Raw genomic sequence first — 14910 nt, forward strand, 5'->3', positions numbered from 1 at the left:
TGGTGGACAGGCGACACAAAATTCCAAGATGAAATGTGCATATTCTTTCGCTGCACGACGTTTAATTACTAGTCCGAGCTGATGTTGCGTCGGGTTACGCATTGCGGGCCAGAACGGTGTTCGGCACAGTCAACATTACGGCTTGATGGTGATGACCTCCACAGTATCAATATTTAATTTTAAAACATTAAAAACAATATGGAGTATACAACCCGCACAATAATATATGTAAGTACTTATGTTTTTCTGGGTTGCATCATCCCGGCTGATACGTAGTTTTAATGTCATAGTGTGTTGTAGTCGTATGGAGAATTTGTACCGTACTGCAGTCGGCAGGTTTTTGTTACGTTGGTTTCTTTACTTTCGGGTTTATTGGTATCAAAAAGTGTCTCACTTTAGAGGAAGTCAAGAAGATTGTTTTTATTCTTTTTTTGTGTGGTACGGTACAAATCCCTCATTTACACTACAACATTAAAACTACATCAGCCCAGATAATGGACACTAATGCTGTCGGAAACATCGGCAGAAAGAAAAATTAAAACACGGTTTAACAACCCAGGAAGTATCTTATACGCCATGAAATTATTATCTTTGTTTCCATTGGCCAATTTGGAGGTTTTACAAAACCTACAAATTGACACTGTAAATAAAGAAAAAAAATCTTATACATACATTATAACAAAAAAGTACAGCATATGTAATGCGAATACACAATTTGCTATTTGTTTGAAAGTGGTATAATAATAAATTATAACAAGAGATAATAATATGAAGGACTTAATAATTTCATACAATACAACATAATTTGGAAATGGTAGAACTAATAATGTCCATTAGCGAAGAAGTTAATTACACCAAGTGATATCATTGTTGCACTTTCCCTGCATCCACAAATACATCAGTTGATTTCTGGGGGACAAGTTGGAGAGCTTCACATCTTTAGGGTTAACTCCCGGAGTCTGTCAACAGTTAGAATACTCATACAAGATTCGCAAAATATATTTATATACACGCATAAAATTATAAATTAAAATCTAAATATCAACATTCAATTTTTTTTTTTTCAAATTTTCATAAAAAACTATTGTATTCAGATCAGAGATTTAGGAAAACAGCTACAACGATCAAACTCAGGATCTCATGCATGGAAGTCAAATGAGCTTAACACTAAACCAAACGAACAAAAAATTTATAGATATTTAAATTTATTTCAACAGAGAGGGAAAAAATTTTTGAGAAGGGAATATGGAAGTCTAGGCATTTACAGGGCTTATGACCTGTCATTGGCTGGTTTAAGTGGCCACTTTACACACTGTGTAACATTCACCATTCTGCCCAAGTTTGAACATCCACATTTCCTCAACTCTTCCATCTGTTGACTTTTGTGAAGTAAAAGAGCTGAAACCTTTATCACGTGGGTGAGATTCATCCGGCTGAACCAAATCACCTACTAGGCAACGCCTGAAAACAACTTTTCAATTTTTATACTTCTTCTTTTACCAGGTAGTAATTCAACAATGTTTGATTATGTCCAAATGCTTGCAGACTGGCTGGATTTCCTCCCTAGGGAGTTGTTCATATTTAAATTTATTTCAACAGAGAGGGAAAAATTTTTGAGAAGGGAATATGGACAATGACAGGTCATAAGTCCTGTAAATGCCTAGACTTCCATATTCCCTTCTCAAAAAATTTTCCCTCTCTGTTGAAATAAATTTAAATATGAACAACTCCCTAGGGAGGAAATCCAGCCAGTCTGCCAGCATTTGGACATAATCAAACATTGTTGAATTTATAGATATTTCAAGAGATGGAAAACCCTTTTTAGTAAGGAATATGGAAGTGTCGGCATTTATGAGCTTTGACCTTTCATTGGCTGGCTTAACACATCCGGGCCTAAGGGGGCTACCTAGGGTCCCCCGAGAGCATATTCTTTTCAATAACTTTTTTGTTAATCATCATATCGATTTCATTTTCCGCATACCCCTTCATTGTAAGAATTTGTCAAAATTATTAAAATATTTTTATGACAAATTATTTGAATAATAATTTACAATTGTTTTTGCTTTTGTCCCGTGCAAATAGTAAACATTACAATTTATCACTCAACAGTTTAACAATTTTCATATATCCACAAAAATCCGGATTTAGTGTGTTGGATTTTCTACGCATTCCTCCTCCCAACTCCCGGCTAATGAATTGTGTGACTTTAGATCAGTGTTATTCAACATGTAGCAGCGAGGGGAGCACGATGTCATATAGCACCCAGTATTTTATGAAAAAAATGTATGAATTTTGCAGGAAATTTGAAATATTATGAAAAAGTTGATATAGACCGAAAGTACCGCTGTGCCAAATCCATCAATTCTATAATTTCTCGTTTAAAAATAATTATTGTGAACGCGTCTATATTTCAATAAATACCGTTCGATTTATTAGTCACCAACAAGGACCCGAATTGCGCCTTTCGCAAGGGTCGTTGAAGGTAGTAAAAGTCTGTCCGCTCGGGCAATCGGGAGCCTATTGTTCTTGCCGAGAAGGTACCCCCAAGAACCGGCCACATGTCAATACTTGTGAAGCTCAGGACACTTTTAAAAACGCGAATAATAATAGTTTAAAATAATATTTATATTTTAAAATCCAAATCACTTTATTTATAGGAACAACATATTTATATTTTACAATTTTTATGAAAATTATAACGGCGACCATCACGCCGTTTCCCCGTAAAAGTAGGTAGAGAGGATGGAACGCCACGTCACTCTATCTCAGCATATAGACTTCGCTTCTTCTACTTTCATACCTATTCTCGTGCACGCTCGCCGATTATTCCGATTCTTATCATAAGTTAATTATAAGACTAGGTTAATTTAATATTTAAGTAGTAGAATAAGTTTTAAGAACACCATTTGGCGGGAAAGACGGGATTCGGCGGGAAAAGAAGACCGCCCCAACCGAAGCGTGCGCCCGCCAATGAGAGCGACGAGACCAACCGGGAAGGGGGGACGTCTAAAAGATGATAAAAACCGCGACGCCCGCTTCCCGGACTCTCTTCCTTGTTAGACTCTCTTCCACTTAAACTCTCTTTCTACGGGAACTCTCTTCTACGAACTCTCTCTCTTCTGCGGACCCGCGAGCCGAACTCTCTCTTCGGACTCTCTTCTCCTGCGTCAGTTGTCTTCAAGGGTCACGGGCGGGTGCCTTGCCATCCCCGTGGCCCAGTCAGCAGCCCAGTCAGCAGCCCAGTCAGCAACCCAGTCAGCAGCCCAGTCAGCAGCCCAGGAGAGAAACCACCGCGCTGGCTAACCAGCCCTGACGCCGCAGCCCCGACGCTGCCGCCTACGACGTAACCCGCGCGCTCACGTCGCCGCACCACGGTGACGCAGCCCACGCGCCAACACGCCCACGCCGCTGCGCTCATGACGAGCCGTCCACGTCGTGCGTCTCTCCACGCACCCGACGTCACTTCTCATGCCCCGCCATGGGACAGGAAGCCACGCCGCCGCTCATGACGAGCCGTCCTCGCGGCATGCCTCACCGCAGCTGGACGCCGCCGTCCCAGCTACCCCTGTCACCGCAGCCAGATGCTGGCTCCCCCTACGATGCACCACGCCGCCGCCCCATCGCGTCCTGTGCCCACGCCGCACGCCAAGGACCCACGCCGCCTTCGCGTCACCACGCCGCGCGCCGCATCAGGGCGTAAGGTTAATTTTAAGTTTATTGTTTAAGTAGGTTAAGGCTACTTCTAAGTTAGGTTAGATTTTGTTTATAATTTAATTTAAATACATTTAATATCCACAATTATCTTTATTCCTTTCTTACCCCTCCACATTGACATAATTAAACTGAATGCAACTTTAATCTAATTGTTATTCTTTACGAATAACTGGCGCCCGACAAATCCAACGTCTCTAATCTCTCTTAATTAATAATGATTTTTTTAATACTAATTTATTTAATTTTATATATTTTTTTATTTTTAATTACTTTTTCGAGGTTGTCAAAGTTTTATAAACACAACTATGACATTTGAAGTGAATTTAATAGAACATTTAAGTTTGTAAGTGAAAATTCTTGATGGAAGTTCATTGTAATTTATTATATAAATAAAACACGAGTGATACTTTAATCCACAAATTTGGAATATCCAGTGACCGGTTTCATCGTTTTTCAAATTTTCAAATCATTTCAAATTTTGCCAATCATTTAATAGAAAATAAACATTCTTTTGAATTAAAAAATAATGTAAAAATAATTCATATTGCACCTAAAGGCCATAAACTTGACAAATTAGAAATTCTCGAAATTAATAGATTAAAAAATAAACCCGACGTGGAATTACTTAATGAACAGATAACACATGTGCATTCTCCATTACTTTACCCATTGTAATATAATTTTACTAATGACTTTTTACCCTTTGTTTTTCAGAAATCATTATTTACAAAACCCACACGGATGGGATACAAAAATAAAATAAAATACTTAAACTCATTAAAATAGCATTATATCAACTCATTAGTTAACCCAAAGAAAATTTGTTGATAATGATCCTTAAGATAAAAATAACTTTATTTAATTTACTTACATATAACTTTGAATTATCTATCCTTACCTTTGTTTTGTATAAATACATTTAACTCTTTAATAAAGATACCAGTCTCGAAGATGTCGCGAAAGCGATGAAACCGGTCACTAGATATTCCAAATTTGTGGATTAAAGTATCACTCGTGTTTTATTTATATAATAAATTAATAGAACATTGTTTTTTTTAAATAAATAACTATCCCTTTGAAGTAAATATGAACCTTGTACATTATAAGCAAGGTAAAAAATAAAGCAACTGCCATATAAAATATTTAAAAAAACTACCATGACACATAATGATAAGATTTTTTTTTTTAAATTCATATTTATAGCATTTAAGCTGCGGATATTCCTGGTACTTTAAGGCTTGGAAAGGCTAAGTAATCATTTTACACACTGCGCAACATTTACCATTCTGCCCATGTTTTAACATCTATATTTCTTTCATTTGTCCATATGTTGGCATTTGTGAAAGAGCAAAAGACCTAAACTAAAAATTAACTGAGATTCTATAAGAGAGTTTATAAGAAAATGCCTGAAAAGATAATGACATCATATTATACGCCCTGTAAAGGTTCATAATTACACATTTCCTTCTCCATCTTTGTCGAAATACCTGTCAATGATAAATACCTTGATAGAGTGATAAAATATTTGTTGATAAAGATTTGGACTTATTAAAAATATTGTTTAAAAAATGTATATATAGGTTAATTATTTACCAAAGCCGGGGGGTAAATGCGGCGGCAATCATTCCTGTTTATGTGCTCAGTATACGCGCGTGCGAGCACCGCTCTGGTGACCGCCGTGAGGCAGTGGCGACACGTGGAACAAGTTTCTGTGCAGGAATCCCTACACTTGTCACTTGCGCACTCTTCTGACCAAACACCTAAATTCTTGTCTGATACGCGCATCGCGGTTTCTGCGGGTGTTCTAAAATAATAAAACAAATAAGATACATGATCATATCAAATAAAACCGTGCATCAACAAATGTGTCACATGTTATTGAACATTGAATTTGTAATTTGTGCAGTTTTTTTTTTAGCAATATGTATATTTGCATAAAACAATTATCAAAGAGCCTTGCGTCGACCAGTTTAGAGGTTACAATCTTATTGTCAGGACTTAAAGATATGAATTAGACGGGTTACTCATTACGTAAAAAATACTGAAAGAGTGAATAGATCATATGAATCATAGATATAATATTTTTAAAAGTGAACTTGAAGAAAAAAATATTTGTTTAATTGATATGGAAAGGTTTTTTAATCTTTAGTTTTTTAATCTAAATGAAAACCACTTTGATAGAATGCCCAGAGTTCTATCAGCAGCACTTTGCAACCTATCAGTAGGGCACACATTTTTTCCATATTTATTTATTTATTTATTCACACTCTTTATCAAAATACAATTCCATGTTCACTTTGCCCAGCTAACAAGGGTACATACCCCGTTCCAAGCTAGGCAATTACATTTTAATATATTATAATAGTTAACAAATTAATATAGAGCACAGACAAACAAAATATAAACTTATTCGAATACACATTTTGACTCATGTACATACAGACATACACATATATACACACATATATATAAATATACACATATATACACATGTACATACACACACACGTACATACACCCATGCGCATACACATACATACATTCATAAAAACATAGACAATTTATTTATGCGAAACTTCATGGTTGTCATCTATAAATATATATTTTTTTAATTATTCCTTATTTTTTATATTTTATTTTTGACATCCAGTAAGGTTCTCCAATCCGTGGCATGCATCAACTTTTCTGACTCCCTACGACCAATGTCATGAAAGAGCGAGGTCAACACCTTCTGTAACTTGACAGGATTTAAGGATTTTTAAGGATTTTTAGACACGCTAACAAGATGTAGTTTTAAAAAATATTTAGTGCGTCTCTTTTTCTTTTAGCGAGTTTTTTAATCATGTTTCTACAATTAGTGCAGCCTAAATGGCTGTGAGTATAAGACGTGGCGTCTGGTATGGGCAAAAGCTTAATTCTTTTATGAACAAATGGCGAAAACACGTGGAGTCGCCAAGAAGCATTGGTATTGCCAGCAGGACGACCCTCATCAGTCATACAAATTGTACCATAAAATGAGCCCTGCTGGGAGGTCCTGTTCCTCCCGGCCTGTCCTTCCAGAAGTGCCATCCAGAAGGACACGGTGTTGGATGTTCTATCATTAATATGAGAAGTTTCTATACCGGTTTCTTGATTTTTAGCCCTTTATAGGACACCTAGAACATAGTGGTACACACCACCAGAATTGAGGTATTTATTTTCTAATATTTCATATTAATAATAAGTCTTATGTCAAAAGAGTATTGTAATAACATTCACTGAAGTCTTCCACTCAGCTTTTTCAAATGCAATAGGTTTATTATCTTAAAAAAATAACATTTTTTATTAGCTTTGCAATACCTAGAACAACACAAAATATGTGTGCTATAAGGGTTAAATTGTGGGTATTGGATATCGGATGATTTGCAAATTCTGTGAAATTGTTGACTTTATTAGTAAAAAAAAAAATGATTGAGAAATCTTATTGTTTCACACGGGACGGTATTTGCATTATAACAGTCAAGGATCACAATCACAGTGACAAGGTAATAAAATGTTTTTAAAAAATAATATAGTTATGAACCTATCAGCAAGTGTCGGAGTCTTGGTGTAACGAGCCAAACCAACAAGGGAGAACACGCTGTAGAGGACTTGTTCATAGAGAAGTTGGTTAGGAGGATAGTGCGCCGAGCTGAGGTTAGGGGACATGTTAGCCTCCAGAGCGTACACTCGCAAGTCTTCATCAACCACAAAGTCAAATCGCATCAACTCAAAGTGGTTGGCACCAGCTCGGTAATTCTTCAACTGAAAATAAATAATGGTGAATTTGAAGGACAAAAATACTGTTTTTATCTAAACAATGCAATAATAATTATCAAGTAAAAAAAAAGATGCACAAATTTCAAGTTAATGTTAATAGATTTTTACCGTTTTACATTTCTAAGATACAAAAGATAAAAAAAAATAATATTTAAAATCTGAATCGGGTTGTGGTCCCATCGGCCCGTCCGATAGCAAAACGATGCATCTCAAAAAAGCTTGAACTGAGATAATCGCCTTTAAAATGTTTTATGGAATTTAAATCAGATCTTTTAGTATATGTTCCAAGTTGCAAATTATCTAGGAAGCCTTATAAAAAATAATCTTAAATACCATATTATGATAGATCTTAGAGGGCAGAATATTTTGAGCTGTGAGACGGACGCATGGCTAGTGTTGTGGACTCACAGACCAAAGGTTCTATATGATTTCAAATAAATGAGAAATGTTTTTTAAGATTTAAAATATATAAAAAATGTTCTTAAAGGTTTGAAATATCCAAAAAATGATATTGGTAATTCAAAATAAACAGAAATCTTTAAGATGTAAAATAGATACAAGAATTTAAAATATTAAAAAAAAATACTTACAGCTGAAATAATTAAGTGCTCTTTTTCTAAGAACATTTCCGCAGTGAATTTGTCTATTTGGTCCCAAATTGTAGACGGATCTTTGCCCTGTAAAAGAAACAAGGAAACTGTTGTATTTACATATTAATAGCTGTAGTGATAATTAATTCAAGATTCAAGTTAGCAAACTACAGGTGCCATTGCCTTTTAACATTTTGGAGGTAATTTACATTTTTGCAAATTATGTACATGCATTAGTATTTTTTTATGTAGTCACTCCACTATATGCACATTCCGAAGTATGATATAAAAATACATAATTTTATTCATATCAGTTGCAGATTGATTGTCTTATTTCTTAGCCTCCACTTCAGTTCTTTCAGATTTCTATTTATGGACTAGAGTTTTGAACACAATATTAATTTCACTCCTAGGTGTTACCATACTAATCCAGGTGTTACCGTACTAAATCAATTTACGGATGAAAATTATAAACTACATACGTATTATTATTATAATTTAAATCAATTTTTATTGTTTTTGTGCAAGAAAGATATTTTTTGTCTTTAGAGTAGAGTCGATCTCCATTTGTCCGAACTCTAGGCATCTGAATTGACAAATATCCAGGTCGCTTTCAGGAAATAAAAAATAAAGCAGATGTTATAATATAACAAATAAAATAGTTTCTTCGTCAAAGCTATTTACTTGGCTTGATTTCAATTCAGTGAATTTTGAGTTATATTTTCAAAACATTGGCTTAACTTAGTGGTTAATCCAATCATCCAGATTTCTGCATATCTGGTTCAAGCCTGGAATTTTATTATAGTAGTATTGAGTTGTGTCTTGATCCTTTGTCATATTTGCTGTCTGAAATGGCTTCGCTTCGCATGTTTACACATTGGCAGTTAATCGTGAGCATTCATCGGTTCAAGCCTAAAGTATGACATTATCCCAAAGGCGAGCCAAATGCCTGATCGACACACTTGCACTTGTAGACGCATGGAAAGCGCGTGGAACTATCTTTAGATATAAAAAAGAAGAAAAAATAAAAATAAAAAGTTTTACGCTACCTGTTTTCTTACGTAGGCATCGAAAGAGTCCCTCATCCCGTATCCCATGGCCGTGTAAAACGGAGACAGGGAAGGAACTTCCAGGTAGGGAGGTAGTCATCACCAATTACATACTTGTCTACATCTAATGGGTCAAAGGGGTAATACTTGGCCGGACAATACCTAGGGAACACAAACACATTCTATTTTATAATTTATTAATGCATCTATCATAAATAATGTATGCACCTTTGACACGGATTTTTAATTTGTAATTGTTCCAAAATAAGATATCAGTAATTTAAAAACACATAATAAAATTATTGCCATTTGTAGGTTCAGGTTAATGAGCAGCATTATACTTATTCTTAGAGGTGGGGGTCAGTGCTATACAAGCTCCTGACGTCACTGCGACCTGTGAAGATCTATTGTGACGGGTCCCGTGAATAGTTCTCGCCCTCTAAGCCCAGGTCTATAAAGAGCCTGGCTACTGCGTGGAAGGCGAGAGTTTAAATTTTGCCAAATCTCCCCCTCCAAGCCCGGTCTATAAAGAGCCTGGCTACTGCCTGGAAGGCGAGAGTTTACATTTTACTAAATCTCCCCCTCCAAGCCCAGATCTGTAAAGTATCAGGCTAATAGGTAGGAGGCGAGCCCTTTAATAACCTCAGGTTTAACCAGTGGTCCCCCAAGGATGAGGCTTCTTGTATGATTTAAAGCATCACATTCACATAGAATGTGTATAAGTGTTTCCTCATCTGCACTGCAGAACCTACATCTAGAAGTTTCGAAAAGGGTCATTCTAGCAAGGTGTTTGTTTAATCTGCAGTGCCCTGGGCGGGCTCTAGTGATAACCCTAACTTGATTTCGGCTGAGCTTCATTAGGTCGAAGGCAAACCTTTGCGAGTACCCTTTTATTAGTTTCTTCGCATGGTGCTGACCAGATACTTTTTGCCAGAGCATAATGCTCAAATAAGCAGCAAATAAATGCGCAAAATTGTTTGTGTACCTTGGAAGCAGAATCGCCTGGGATGGTAGAACAAAAAGAGAAGTTGACTGCTGCATACATCGAGAAAGGCTTGAGTTCAACAAAAATTCAAAGATTTTGGAGTCAAACAACATAGACCTAATGCTCCGCAAGTAACTTACCAAGACATATGTATGGAGCATATTGATGCACGGCTGTGAGACATGGTGCTTTACCGAAAGAGATAAAAAAGACAGGCCTTTGAGATGTGGTGTTACAGAAGAATATTAGGAATTTCCTGGAGACCACATTAGGGAGGGTCCGATGTCTTGCAGGGTACCCGCTGGCACAGCGCGGGTTTAAACTGTGTAACTCAGTTATAAGCTTAGACTATACCCTGTCTGCGTAATCTATAAGTGTGAAAGCACTACAATTAATGATATGAATCATTCACGTATTACTAAAGACGAGGTTCTCAGTAGAATCGAAGAAGGAAGGAAGGCACCTAATCAAAACCATCTCAGAGAGGCGAGCCCAATGGATCGGCTATGTCATGCCCCATGAGGGTCTCCTGCATGACATAATAGAGAATGGCTGAGGGGACAAATTACAGAGGGCGCCCTAAGTGGGAGTATTCAGAACAAGTATGCAGTGGAAGATGATACGCAGGACTTTGCAGCAAACCAAGCCCCAGGAATGAGATGGCGAAGAAGAAAGTTCAGGTCAATAAAAAACTAAGATTAATAATGATGAAGTTTGTGACAATAAACAAGGTCAGATCATGAGCACAATTAACTTTAAAAAAAAAAAACAAACAACGCTGTTAAACACTTAAAACGTCAGTTAGATTTTTAAACATACCTGAAGAGGACGTCACCCTTGTAAACATACACACGAAGTGGATCGACCGAAGTGATAATCGTGTACACTCCTATATCAAATTTGTGACCATCAACTAAAAAAGGTTTTTGAATGTATTCTTGAACAAAATTCCCTTCTTTTTTCAAATCGATTTCTTCAATTTTTTTAATGGTAACACCTCTGTGCTGATTGTCTTTCTGAACAAATAAAGAATTCGGTTTTGATTTTGCATAGTCGAGCAACTTGTCTTTATCTTCGGGGATTTTGAATGCATCGGGAATAAATTTCGACGACGATGTGGCAAAATCAACTTTGTTTGTTATGTACCCAGTTCCCGGGAAGTGATTAACCATTTGATTAGGCTTCATGGATTTGACATGCTGATACAAGACTCTGAAGGGATAGTCGTGAGACCACAGCAAGTCCCAATCGGATTGGTTCGTCCCGTACTCAAAACCAACCCTGTCTAAAGCAAGATGGACATGTTTTAAAATCCCAGACTTGCTTTCGACATTTGAATGCTGGCTGTAAACCCAATATACAGGCTTTCTTTCTGGAATTTTAATTTCTTTAGCTATTTTATCACAGTGATGTTCCGCGTTCTTATGGCTTAAGTTGACGCCGAAGAAAACACTTAATAATAAAGTACATATTGACAACACGATATGCACAGTGAATTTATTTGAATTGTTATCACCCGCACTTTGTTCCGTATTTGTTCCCTTTGAAATCTGAAATAAAATACATTTTTTAAGATCACAATAAGAAAGTCCACGCCAATCAACACATAAATAATAATTAAGATGTAAAAAAAAGTTTTGAGCTCGTAAGTTTTTAAAACAATGGAAAATTACTCACCGGCATTTTAGAACGTGGTAATTGACATTGTAGTGTTATGGTAATGAAGTTATCAAATATAAAGGCATCTTGGTCGATCTTTACCTAACTGGAATGTAGATCGCTAAATTACCGTTACGACAACAACTTTAAAGAAACCCACACGAAAACAACTGTCACTTTCTCCCTCTCACGATAGAGATGGAGAACGGAAAACGTAAACAAAACGTACGTACGATTTGCGCCATGTTGACGTTTTCTTCTTCTTTATTTATTGTCTCTCGTCTCCCACCTCCTTGCTGAGGGTGTTCTAGCCAGTGTCGAGTTTTTGATAAATTTACACATGTTTGGTAGTATGTACAAGTTGGTGTATTAGTACAACACCGCATCTACCGATCATCTTACCTTCATGCATTGATTTATTAATACACTGTGTATTAATAAATCAATGGCTTCATGTAACAAAAATATTACGAAGATACGCTGCAATTGGTTTTATGAAAATATTCTATGTTGTTTGAGAAATAGTTGAAAAAAGGTAGAGGGGATGGAGGGAGGCGGTGAGCTTAATAGGTTGAGGGTGACCATTACAGTGGAACATTGTATAAAGAACTATATTGAAAGGTTGTTTGATTATTGATCAAAGAAACATTATTTTTAAAAGCTTTCCAAATGTGAAATATTTCCATATTATTTACTTTTAACCCTTTATTATTTGTATGTAAGATTTTAACTCCTGTAAAGTAAAGTCATGATTATAATAAATTGATTATGTGATTTGCGAATTCAGAGAAGTTATTAGAAGACACCTCATATGTTTTCAAAATTTCTTGATGTTCTTCCAACGTAAACTGAAGAACAAAAATTGCATTTTAATTGGTAAACACCTGAATTATTTTATAAACTATTGTTATCTTTATTATTAAGCAGTAATTTACTAATATTGTCATTTGTATAAAAAGCAGGTTTGATATTATTTGGTAAAAAATTTGATACATTTGTGGATATAGTATTTACATAAACAATTCTTCTCCATTTATTAGTATTATTATAATTACTGTTGCCAGGACATATTATGTACTTCTGAATTACTTTCTTTCAGCACAAAGATGCTAAGGCTACCAGATTTCAGAGAGCTCCTTCGGGCAGCTTTTCTCGTTTGACGAGCAAATTTTCCGTGTATGTGGGCACCGCCAAGGAGACTTATGTCCTCAGATGCGGTGTGCGGTATGTGGTGGGTAAGCTGTATCACAATAAATTAGAGATGCAAGGCGGTAAAATTACCGCAGTATTTTACGGTAATTTTCGGTAAAAAACGAATATGACGTACAATTTTTTATTTTTAGAAGATATAAGAAATACAAGTAGCTTTGTTTTAAGACACGTTACATGACAGTGAAAACCAGGCTTAGATCCGTCGAGTGGTTGTCGACATTTGTTATAAGTATGGGACGTTCAAGGTCATTCGGTATGTATTTTTTTGACTTTTTTGATAAAAAAGGTTATAATGTCTGTCCTGTCCTGTCCTGTACTGTCCTATCCTGTCCTGTCCTGTCATTTCCGCTGTTGTCCTGTCCTGTCCTGTCCTGTCCTGTCTTGTCATGTTCTGTCCTGTACTGTCCTGTCCTGTCTTGTCCCCTTTTGTCTTGTCCTACCTGTCCTGTCTTGTCCTGTACTGACCTGTCCTGTCTTGTCTTCCTTTGTCTTGTCCTGTCCTCCACTGTTTTGTCCTGTCTTCTTCTGTACTGTTCTGTCCTCTTCTGTACTGTTCTGTCCTGTTCTAATAATAGTTTAAAATGCTAGAACTCTAATTGAAAATAATAATTAAAATTTAATCCAACTGTCCTACCTAATCTTTTATTTTTTTTGTTCTCTTTAATATTGTAACCAATTAATTGTCTTGTCCTGTCCTGTCCTGTCCCTTTATATCGTGTTCGGTCTTGTCCTGTCCTGTCCTTTCCGCTTCTGTCCTGTCCTGTCCGATACTGTCCTATCCTGTCCTGTCCTGTCCGCTGTTGTCCTGTCCTGTCCTGTCCTGCCTTTCCTGTCCTGTCCTGTACTGACCTGTCCTGTCTTGTCCCCCTTTGTCTTGTCTTATCCTGTCCTGTCCTGTCCTGTCCTGTCCTGTCCTGTCCTGTCTTGTCCTGTCCTGTCCTGTCCTCCTCTGTTTTGTCCTGTCCTCTTCTGTACTGTCCTGTCCTGTTCATTAGAACTTTTATTAAAAAGTTTAAAATGCTAATTGAAATTAATAATTAAAATTTCATCTAATTGTCAGACCTAATACTTTTTTATTGTTTTTTTGTTTATATTGTAACCAATTTGTTCTGTCCTTTCCTGTCCTGTCCTGTCCTATCCTGACCTCTTCTGTCCTGTCCTGTCCCATACTGTCTTGTACTGACCTGTCCTGTCCTGTCCCATTTTGTCTTGTCCTGTCTTGTCCTGTCCTGTCCTGTCCTGTCCTCTTCTGTACAGTATAGTACTAGTAATAGTACTAACTAATAATAGTTTATTAGTTTAAAATGCTAAAACTCTAATTGAAAATAATAATTAAAATTTAATCCAACTTTCCTACCTAATATTGGTTTTTTTTGTTCTCTTTAATATTGTAACCAATTAATTGTCTTGTCCTGTCCTGTTCCCTTTTGTCTTGTCCTGTCCTGTCCTGTCCTATCCTGTCCAGTCCTATCCTGTCCTCTTCTGTCCTGTCCTGTCCCGTCCTGTTCTGTCCTATCCTGTCCTCTTCTGTCCTGTCCTGTCCCGTCCTGTCTTGTACTGACCAGTCCTGTCCTGTCCCCGATTGTCTTGTCCTGTCTTGTCCTGTCCTCTTCTGTACTGTTCTGTCCTCTTCTGTACTGTTCTGTCCTGTTCTAATAATAGTTTAAAATGCTAGAACCCTAATTGAAAAAATAATGATAATTTATTCTTACTGTCCTACCTAATATTTTTTTTTATTGTTTTCTTTAATATTGTAACCAATTAATTGTCTTGTCCTGTCCTGTCCTGTCCTGTTCTGTCCTGTACTGTTCTGTCCTGTTGTGTCCTGTCCTGTTCCCTTTTGTCTTGTCCTGTCTTGTCCTGTCCTGTCCTGTCCTGTCCTGTCTTGTCCTGTCCTGTCCTT

The 14910-nt window shown here is 36.6% G+C and overlaps 1 protein-coding gene across 1 annotated transcript; it reads right to left on the reverse strand.

Moving 5' to 3' along the window:
* Nucleotides 1-417: 417 nt before the first annotated feature.
* TTLL15 (tubulin tyrosine ligase-like 15) lies at nt 418-11937 on the reverse strand. The gene is given in 8 exon segments (XM_088230058.1): nt 418-959; nt 5308-5518; nt 7277-7497; nt 8103-8189; nt 9152-9231; nt 9234-9313; nt 10956-11686; nt 11814-11937. Coding segments are annotated over 8 exon segments (1530 nt in total). The 5' UTR covers nt 11820-11937; the 3' UTR covers nt 418-845.
* Between the last annotated feature and the right edge of the window lie 2973 nt (nt 11938-14910).

This window comes from Micrasema longulum, unplaced genomic scaffold (assembly GCF_059751315.1).
Source record: "Micrasema longulum isolate JH-2025_06_02 unplaced genomic scaffold, ASM5975131v1 h1tg000728l, whole genome shotgun sequence".
NCBI classification, from domain to species: domain Eukaryota; kingdom Metazoa; phylum Arthropoda; class Insecta; order Trichoptera; family Brachycentridae; genus Micrasema; species Micrasema longulum.